This window comes from Rhincodon typus, chromosome 8, assembly GCF_021869965.1.
Source record: "Rhincodon typus isolate 14 chromosome 8, sRhiTyp1.1, whole genome shotgun sequence".
Lineage (NCBI taxonomy): Eukaryota > Metazoa > Chordata > Chondrichthyes > Orectolobiformes > Rhincodontidae > Rhincodon > Rhincodon typus.
This window is the reverse complement of record NC_063339.1, coordinates 5,395,002-5,405,585: the sequence shown is the minus strand read 5'-3', so window position 1 is coordinate 5,405,585 and position 10,584 is coordinate 5,395,002. Positions and strand designations below refer to the sequence as shown.

Sequence of the window (10,584 nt, the reverse complement as noted above, 5' to 3'; positions counted from 1 at the left end):
TAACCTCGCTGTGATCCAGTGTGATCCTGCTGTCTAACCTCGCTGTGATCGCTGTCAATAAAGTTTGTTGTGGAGGGCCGGTGCGGCGCGTGCGCGCGGGCGGCCCCCGGGCGGGATGGTGGGCTCCCTGCTCTGCTTCATCCTGGCGCCGCTGGCCCGGTTCCTCGGCCGGATTGCAGGTGAGCGAGCGGGTGGGGATTCCGGGGAGCCGGGCCCTGAGGCGGGCAGTAACCTCCCTCTCCCCCCGGCGAGGGTGCAGCGCTGGGGCGGGGGAGGGAAGAGCGCGAGACCTGACCCCGGGAGGGGCGCGGGGAGCCCCGTTACCTGGAAACAGGGGGCAGGGCGGTTGCCCCGGGCGACGCCATGGGCCGTGGGCGAAGAGGACGGAGTATGGCCTCCTGACCCCTGTGCCTCCCGTCGGACTATCCGCTAAAACAAACCCCACCCGCGTCCAGGTCTAGTCTAAACTGGAATTTTGTTCGGTGTCCTTTCGTTGTCGGAGGGTTTCACCCTTTCTCCTTCTGGCTTCAGCTTCTCTAATGGCCTCCCTCTGTAATTGGATCATGACATCTCCCCTGCCCAGATTGTGCCAGGTCCAGTGTTGGGGGCATGTCCCTAATTAACACCCCAGGGTGCAGTCTGCCTTATGCTCTTTAAGCTTGCCCGTGTGAGTGAATCATATCGGTGAGGGGCAGTTGGCTGGCACATGCTAACAGGGGAGGATGGAAACCAGCAGGAGAGCCACTGCTCAGGGATCCACAGTGGGCAGCGTTCTTGATCCAGCGGGTTGCACTCTCAAGTCCCAGTGTGGAAGATGTATCGTGGGCCAACACTTTCATGCAGCATGGATAGAGTGTCATGCTGTGGAAGTTTGAGCCTTTCAGATAAGCTGAAACCCTGTTAGCTCTCACACCTGGGCAAGGAAGAATCAGGAGAATTATCTCTTTGGGTCCTGGCCATCACATTCGAAAATCAGCACCTAAAACCAGTGGCTGTTTATTTTGTTGTGTTTATGAAGATTTCACTTTGTGTATTGTTTCTAACATCATAAAAGTGACTTTCGTTAGTGCTTTGAGATATCATGAGGTCATGGAAAGTGCTATAAAAATGCAAACCCATCTTTCAGTCTCTTGCAGGGCATGGTAGTAGCATGGATTTATGATTGGACTGATAATCTAGAGGGCTGGGCTGGTGATGTGGCAAAATTCCATCTTGGCAGTTAGAATACTGAAGTTGTTTACAAATCTGGAATGAAAAGTTAGTGTAATAGTCACTTAACTACTATACTTTTTTTTAAAAAATGTCAGGCTCACCTATATCCTTTAGAGAAGGAAATGTGATGCCCTTACCATCTTTGCTTGGAAGTGATTCCAGATGTGCAGGATTTGGTTGGCCTTAACTGTCCTTTGACATGACCTAGAAAGCTAAAATTTGTATTTTAACAAAATGGCTCACTGTAACCTTTTCAGTGCCAATCCCTGATTGCCTATGAGCATTGACTTTATTAGGAATGTCATATATTGTGAATGAATTTAAACAAAAGCACTCCTAAGCCAGTTTCAGGACAACATCATTAGAAGTATTGGTTGCTAACTTGCTAAATTCCGTAACACAGTCACGGGGTAACCATGACCCAAGGAACTGCAGCAGTTCAAGGAGTAGATTCAGCACTTTCTTTAGACAATTAGGCTGGCTATAGTTGTAATCTTGCAACATTAAATGCATTTTGTTTCATGTTTAACAAGGAGAGTTATCTTTACAGAAAGGTGACCGAAATGAATACTTACCAAACTGTGGGGCAAGAGTTAGAAGATATCTTTGCCAAAAAGACAGATTTTTAAAAAGTTTTAAAGATGTTGGGGATTAGGATTGTAAATTCCAAGGTTAGGGGTCCAGGCTGATTCAGCTTGTTCCACCAAGGATGAACTGAATGGGAGTATTCACCAGTCAATGTTTTTAAAAGCTGAAAATATGGTCTGGAGAGATTTAAGAGGGAGATCCAGTTATTTCTGTTTACCATGTCAGCATACAGGGAGGCACTGTAGGTCAGTGAGGATGCAGGTGATCCATATGATTTGTAACGGTGCGGGTGGCTGGGATTGAACATGTAAAGAGAAGTTTTGGAAGCTGCAATTGGGAACACTGGCAAAAACTCACACCCAGATGTTAGTGGCTTCGTGAGTGAGGCAAAGGCAGTGGGTGTCATGGGGAGGAGGGGTAGTAATTGAGAGGTAGTCTGGGTGGAATGGTTTGGGGTGTGGATGGTTAGTGGAGTCGAAATTCAAATACAAATTGAATGTTTTGATGGGATTTTACATGGCTTTGATTCAGTCCAAAGTGGCGGGAAAGGGATAGAACGAGTGGCAAAATGGTGGTTTTCCTCCAAGATCTGAAATGATGGTTTTGGTGCATGTCAACTTGGCACATCTTTAACATTGCTGCCTTTGAATTGGAAGCTGTGCCTTCAAGACCCAAAGAAAGCAGAGCAAGGACACTAGCTTTTTTTTCATTCATTCATTGGATGTGGGCATTACTGGTTAGTCCTGCATTTATTACCTATCCCTTGTTGGCCAGACAGCAGTTCAGAGTCAACCACATTGCTGTGGGTCTGGAGTCACATGTAGGCCAGACCAGGTAAGGATAGAAGTTTCTGTCCCTAAAGGACATTAGTGAACCAGATGGGTTTTTCCAACAATCAACAATGGATTCATGGTTATCATTAGACTCCTAATTCCAGACTTTTATTGAATTCAAATTCCAGCAACTGCCATGGTGGGATTCAAACCAGGTCCCCAGAACATTACCTGGGTCTCTGGATTGACAATACCACTAGGCCATCACCTCCCCTGTTAATCGTATCACTGGCCTGTCTGGAATGTGGATATGGGTGGGTGGAGCAAGGCCTTCTGAATGGAACACATTAAGTGATGATAAGCATAAAACTTTAAATTTGTACTAGTCTGCAGTGAGGGAATGCAGCATTGATAAAAGTGCTGTCTTTCAGGCACAGTGTGAAACTGAGACCCTATTTATTTGTTCAGATAGCCATCAGAAATGCTATTATTTGAAGCAGATCAGGCCAACCAGTAAGTTTGAGTTTTATCAGCATGCAGATTGTAGGAGGTGAAAGAGCTGAGGAGTTCCATGGCATATAGATTGGGAATTAAATGTTAGAGTAATGAGGCACTGCATTTAATCTTGAGTTTGCAGGGAAATCTTCAAACAAAGAAATAAATAATGAGGAAGGGAACTTGATTCTCTCTGTGTGTGGATTTAGTTGTAAAAGTTAGCTGATTACTGTGATGGAAGGGTGTTTTTCTAAATGGGAGCTGAATTCTGTATGCATTTTTTTTTTTCAGTGCTCATATAAATGCAGCAAGTTATTTTTGTTGCCCTTTTCTTTTTCCTGTCAGGCCCTTACATTGAGGATGAGTCTTCAGGAGAATGTTCAACAGCATCATTACTGGAAAGTGACAGACTATCTGATGGAGATTCTGCTCCACGGTTACCACTTAGCAAAGACCAGACTGCTTTGCTTCAGGATTGGCTTCGGGGAGGGCCAAGTGAACTTTCAAGAGGGGAGTCAGCAGGGGAGGCATCAGTGAGTGTTGACATGGAGAAAAAGCCCCAGGATCAACCATCAGAGAACTGGGAAGTAGAAGAGGCTAACATGGCATGGCAGCAATCGAAGAATATGCCAACATTATCCCAGCAGTCAGAACAGTGGCAGGCTGCTGCTGTAGAGGGTATCAGTCAGGACCAGAGTATTGTGGGATGGCAGTTGACTTCTACATCTGAGACTGCCACAGCCTGGCCAACATTGACAATCCAAGGACTGAAGGATGGCACTGCAGGTTGGACACCAGCACCTGCACAAAATATAGGTGGGGTTGAGCTCCCAACAGGCTGGGAGTTTCAACCTCGGCAGCGTGATTGCCAGGCTGGTGGTATTATGGGATGGCCAGCACACATGAATGACCCAGTTGGCACTACAGGGTGGCAGTTTACCCCTCTTTTGGATGTGAATGATGCAGCAGCAAATGATCTGTGGCAGTTCCAAAGTGAAGGCAATCTTGTAATGGGCACAGACCCTTATCAAGGTAAGGATGGTGAATGAGTGAATAATGGTTCTCGACCAGAGACCACTTTGATTTAATCATCAGTAAAAGTAGCCATATAAATAAGTTTGTTGTAGGATGGTGCTGCTGTTTGATAGTTTTTGGTGCAGCCATAGTCCGTTCAATGGTGAATGTTCATATCTGAACATGCCACCACTGTTGCATTTCTTTTATGCCAGCTGCTCTACTTGGATCTCACATTATAGAGTCATATAGTCATACAGACTGCCAATCTTACTGTGTCCCCTTTGCTTTTACCTGCCCTACACCAGTATAAATGATAGCAAGATCCAGTAATTGATCAAGGTCTACTGGTATTTGAAACGTACTCCCAGCACATATCTTATCCTCGAGGCATTTGAATTTGCATTCTGTCAGAGTGAGTCTTGGGCTCTAAAGCACCAATTTACTTCAATAGAATTTTTAAAAAAATGATTAATACTTAAACATGGTATGTACATGTAAATATTGCATGCTTCTTAATAGATGTGAAAACACAACCAAAATGCACCTTTTCCCCAAAGTACCCCTCAAAGTCTACTAGATTTTTGAAGCAACGCGTTCAAAACAAGCTCTGAGTCTTTACTGACAGGAGATTGAATGTAGACTACGATCTAAGTGTGAGTAGCCCAATAGAAACCTGTAATTGGAGCCCTGATGACAGAGTTATCCAAGAAAATAGTCTGCAGGATATGATGCCCCTGCTCAGGCTATCCTTGTGTTTTCACATTTGATGCAGCTGTTAAAGCATCAATAACCCTGGCTGGTTTGGTTCTTTGACCTGATGCCAGGTAACTGAGGCCAGCTTGCTTCAAGATCCTATGGATATCTGTCAGAATAAAAGATCTTAATGCACTGGGCTTCCTCTCCTACCTGTTCCAACAATGCATTAGAAAGATAGACATCAAACTGGCACTCATTTTTTTTGTATTAATCCACCTGGCAGTAGAATTAGTGATATTTTTACATTTGAATTAATATTGGCATGCTAATCTTTGTCAAAAACCATGTCTCCAGCTAACCACAATGTATATTTCTACACCTTTCAGTCATAACTCTGAAACCATAAGCACATAACTGTGTGTTAATAGTGAAAAGAATTCAAAATAATAATATGAAAGTCAAAAATACATTGTTTTCTGAGCAGTAACAACTTTGACTGTCTGTAAAAGACCTACTGCGTTTCAGTAAAGTGTGTAGGTTGATTTTAAACTTACACAGTGTAGTACCAAGTGTTTACTTAATAATCACATTCCCAGCAATACAGATATGGATATTTGACCTTAAAACATGAGTTGAATCCAAATACTATGTTTGAGCACTTGAATGATTTGCTGGTCATGATAGGAACCATAAGGTTATGTGCTAATATTATCAGTATTGTTTTTCCCTTGTGTGTGGTAAGATCATAAGACATAGAAGAAGTGTAGGCCATTCGGTCCATTGAGCCTATGCTGCCATTCAGTGAAATCATGGCTGATATGAAAATCCTCAAATCCACTTTGCTGCCTTTTTCCTCATACCCCTGATTCTCTTAAAAATTAAAAACCTGTCTATCGGAGCTTTTGTTGTACTTAATGAGCCAGACGCAAGAGTCCTCTATTCTATAGATTCGCTATTTGTGGGCAGCATGGTGGCTCAGTGGTTAGTACTGCGGCCTCAGTGCCAGGAATCCAGGTTCGATTCCAATCTTGGGTGAATGTTTGTGTGTTGTTTGCACATTCTTCCTGTGTCTGCATGGGTTTCTGCCAGGTGCTCCGGTTTCCTCCTCCAGTCCAAAGATGTGCAGGTTGGGTGGATATGGGAAATTTATCATGACCAAGTGTCCAGGGATGTGCAGGTTGTGCGGATTAACCACGGGAGATGCAGGGTTAGTAGGATAAGGTTGGGGTGGTTATTGGTTGTAGGTGGGATGTTCTTTGGAAAGGTTGGTATGGATTTGATGGGCTGAATGGCCTTCTTCCTCACTGCAGGGATTTTATACTTCCAAGAGAAGAAATTTCTCCTTAATGTGCAACCCCTTACTCTGAGATTATGCCATCTGGTTATAGACTCTCTTACAAGGGAAAACAACTTTTCTGCATCTACCCTGTCACATCCTCTGAGAATCTTGTTTATTTCAACAAGGTCTCCTCTTGTTCTCCGAATTCCAACAAGTACAGGCCCAATCTACTCAATCTCTTCTCGGTCAGAAGTCAGGCGACACCAGGTTGTAGTCCAACAGGTTTATTTGAAATCATGGTCTCACCAATATATCATGCCTTGGGGCATCCTTGGCTGCAACGTATGAGATAGACAACATTGGCCAAGTTGCATGAATATCTGCCGTACACGTGGTGGGTGGTGTTCCCATGTGTGGTAGTATTCATGTCTTGCAGCGTTTGTCAAGGCATGGTTGTGTGATGTTGTCCTAAAGGCTAGGTAGTTTACTATGAACAATGGTCTGTTCAAGGTTCAGCGGTTGTTTGAAGGCGAGAAATGGAGGCATAGGGATGATCTTGGCGAGATGCTCATTGTCATCAATTACATGTTTTAATGAGATGGTCTGTCTATACCGGTATCATTCTAGTCAACCTTCTTTGGACTGCCTCCAATGCCATTTTATCTTTCCATAGATAGGGAACCAAAACTGTTCACAATATTTCAGTATGCAAATAATATTTTTTTAATGTATTATTGAGAGGATTTGACTGTTACACAAATTCCTGAGGTACACATTTTAATTTTGAGATTGGCTTATACCAAGAATGTTGAAAACAGTGGAATTACTTTGCAGTATGAGCAGACAAATCCTTAGTACGTTCGTAACATGTCTTTAGTGGACTCCTAACTAATAGACCCATTAAATGTACAAACTTATCGTGCTCATTCATAATATTGTCAATTTTCTTTAAAATTCATTTATGGGATGTGGACATTGCTGGCAAAGCCTATAATTTTTGCCCATCCCTAATTATGTTTCAGTAGGTGATGGTAAACTGCTGCCTTGAACCCTTGCAGTCTATGTGGTGCAGGTACACCCACAGTGGTGTAGGGAGGGAATGCCCCAATCATGACCCAGTAACAGTGAAGGAACGATATGGTTTCAGGACAGGATGATGTCAGCTATGGAGGGAAACTTTAGATTGTGTTATTAGAGCCTACTTCCTTTATTCTTCTAGGTGGTAGAGTTCAGGGGTTTGCAAAGTGCTGTCAGAGGTGCCTTGGTGTATTGCTGTAGTGCATCTTGTAGATGGTACACATTGTGGCTGCTGTGCACAGAATGGTGTGCCTGTCAAACAAGTTGTTTTGTCCTGGATGATGTGGCGTGTTTGGGTATTTTTCAAGCCACACTCATCCAAGCAATTGGAGAGTATTTCGTCACACTCCTGCTTATACTTTGTAGATAGTGGTAGGCTTTGTGAATTAGAAAATGAGTTACCACAAAATTCCCAACCCCTGACCAGTGCTTTTGGCTACAATATTTATATGGTCTGCCCAGTTCAGCTTCTGGTTGATAATTGTCATTAGCTGTCCCTTGATTCAAGGATGACGTTTACAAATGGTGGGTGAGTTTCTACCATGGGTCTTCACGTCACTGAACTGGTTAATTCTCAGATTTTGGGCACATGGAACAGTACATCTCCTGAGGTAGTGGAATCCAGAGCACAGGATTTACTTTCTTTTGCTTCCTCTCTGCCTCATCATTAAGACATTGGAATTCAAGTGCGATGCAGCTTGTCAGACTATCTTTTATCACTTTGTATGATTTGCAGCAGCATGTCCCAGTCATTAATGTCAATGCTGCTATGTTTCAAGGAAACCTTTAGAGTTTACAATCTACCTGATGTTCAACTCATCAAAGATCAACAGTCTTGTGTTAAATAACATCTAGTTAGAAATCTCTTTACTTTCAGTTACCAAAACTAAACTGAAACATGATCAACTGTTTGCAATGACTTCAGTGTCATTGCTCGCTCTTCACCAGAATTGCAAGTCATTCCTTGATTTCTGCATAAGAGAAACTTGGCCTGGCCTTGAGCGTTGCCAAAGCAAAACCCTTAAAACAACCGAGAGGTAGTAAGAACTGCCGATGCTGGAGTCAGAGATAACAGTGTGGAGCTGGAGGAACACAGCAGGCCGGGCAGCATCAGATGCACAGGAAAGCTGATGTTTCGGGTCGGGAGATTTTCTGAGGAAAGGTCCTGATCCGAAACGTCAGCTTTCCTACTCCTCTGATGCTGCCTGGCCTGCTGTGTTCCACCAGCTCCACGCTGTTATCCCTTAAAACAACCGAGACTTGGTCTGTCAAATATTCCGCCTCTCAAATGTGTTGAGAAAAGAGACTCTTAAATTTGTGGAGCACTTCCCACTTGGCAGGCACCTCTCTGAAAAGGCCATGATTGGTCAATTGTAAGGAAACAAATTGCAGAGGATTCAGTGATAGTAATGTTGAAAAATAGATGGGGCTTGTTGTAAATGATCGTTGCCTAATATTTATGAGTAATGCAGGGTAAGAAAGTCTGATTCACAGCCCATGTGAATTTACAATGGAATTGTGACTGAGAGTGGGATATGTGTGGTTGACTAATGCAAAATCCCCCTCTTCAATCCCCAGTGTGATCAATTACCACCAGCCAACTGTTCACAAACAGCAGCTCACTCTTAAACACTCTCATATCTTAATTAATATTTACTTATGCAGTCTTGTTTATCTTTTCTGCCTCTAGGTCTTCTTGCCAGAGTATGGGAGGATTTACCAAGATCCCAAGTGGACGGCAAAGATGACAACAAGCCATTTGAGTTCACCATAATGTCCTACAATATTCTTTCGCAGGACCTTTTGGAGACAAATTCTGATTTGTACGCTCACTGCCAGCCTGAGTTCCTGAAGTGGGAATTCAGATTTCAGAATATTCTGCAGGAATTTGAGACCTGGGACCCTGATGTGAGTACAGTGCAAATGAACCAAAATTCTGTTAAAACTAATTAAATAAATACAGAATTTAAACAGTCGGGATGGATAATTGTAACTCAAAATACTAGATTGTTGTGCTTCCCATTGTGTTCTGTAGAAAAAAAAATTTCTCATCCCGAGTCCCTTTGTTGTTGTCGTCCCCCTCAACTGTATGATTCATGCTGTTGACTCTTAACTATCTTCTGAAGTGGTCTCACAGGCTATTGAGTTGTATTCAAGAAAGACGTCACCTTTTCACGGCAATTTGGAATGGTGTTGAAAATAGTGCAATTATCAATGAGCATCCCCATTTCAGACCTTTTATGATGAAGGGGAAATCATTGATGAAACAGCTGAAGATGACTGGGCTGACATCCTGTAGATAAATGAAATTTTTGGCCAATTGGCCTATCCACTGTTGGTTACTGTCTGCCTCACAAAAGAACGATAAGCGTTTAGACAGTGGGTTAGTGTAGGCCAATATCCTGTTGACCCTTCAATCTGCTATTGGGTGCTTTGAGATAGTAAGAACTGCAGATGCTGGAGTCAGAGGTAACACAGTGTGGAGCTAGAAGAACACAGCAGGCCAGGCAGCATCAGAGGAGCAGAAGAAGTCTCTGAAGAAGGGTCCTGACCTGAAACATCAGCTTTCCTGCTCTTCTGATGCTGCCTGGCCTGCTGTGTTCCTCCAGCTCCACATTGTGTGCTCTGATATGTTTTGACGTACAGAATCACTCATAAAATTACGGTGAAGGTTGGATACCTTCTGGGCAAGAAATGCAGAGAAAACAGTGCTGGATCTTGCTGTGGGGATTACAGGTTAAACTGTAAACTGGTTGAAAGATTTTCACTAACTTAATTCTCTTGCCTGAAGTCCCACTGGTTGGCTTGTTTTCCCCGATCAGGCATGTCAATATGCGTGCCTGCTGCTGCAGTTCCCTGCATAGAGCAGTGCATTTGACTTGGTGTTCTAACTGTTGGAAAAGAAATGAGTGTTGCAAAACATGGCTTAATGCCAGCTCTACATAAAATGAAGGTATCTTTTTGAACTGAAAGGATCCTGAATTAAATGATTGGTTAACTTCATCCAAATCCTTGGTTATGTTCATTCAAAAGGTCAAATGCCTCTCAAGTGACAGTGAATTGTCTACATAATTCAGTTATGCTATGAGACTGCCTGCTGTATGAAATATGTAACTTCTCTGCAACAGCCTTTTCTAAACTTAAATCCGTAGTTGATTTATACGCCCGATCTTAAGCACTTCAGACTAGCACTGGGGTACATTCCTGACCGTATATCTCTGGCTTTGACCTTACTGCCAGAACAGGTGGTTGTCCTTTCATTTCTGTGCAGTGGCTGTGTCCAACTAAATATCAATAAATATTTTTAAAGTGCAAACCAAGTACTAAGAGGACGTGACAGCCTGACATCTTGTGGGCCCTCTTTCAGATTCTGTGCCTGCAGGAAGTTCAGGAGAACCACTACCATCAGCAGTTTCGACCAGCTCTCCAGCTACAGGGTGAGTGTTG

The 10,584-nt window shown here is 43.3% G+C and overlaps 1 protein-coding gene and 1 long non-coding RNA gene across 3 annotated transcripts in view; one reads left to right on the top strand and one right to left on the bottom strand.

Annotated features, from left to right (window-relative positions):
• LOC125483717 overlaps positions 1-479 on the bottom strand; it is a 2,471-nt gene extending 1,992 nt beyond the window's left edge. The window contains exon 1 of the long non-coding RNA XR_007262655.1: positions 325-479. This is a non-coding gene — a long non-coding RNA (uncharacterized LOC125483717). The remainder of the gene's footprint in view (positions 1-324) is intronic.
• Positions 73-10,584, top strand: part of LOC109935766 (protein angel homolog 1-like) — a 31,949-nt gene continuing 21,437 nt past the window's right edge. For both annotated transcript variants that reach the window (XM_048600117.1, XM_020534404.2), the window contains exons 1-4: positions 73-179; positions 3,414-4,100; positions 8,828-9,045; positions 10,505-10,574. In XM_048600117.1, the coding sequence (XP_048456074.1) occupies positions 116-179; positions 3,414-4,100; positions 8,828-9,045; positions 10,505-10,574 (1,039 nt within the window). In that variant the 5' untranslated portion in view covers positions 73-115. The remainder of the gene's footprint in view (positions 180-3,413; positions 4,101-8,827; positions 9,046-10,504; positions 10,575-10,584) is intronic.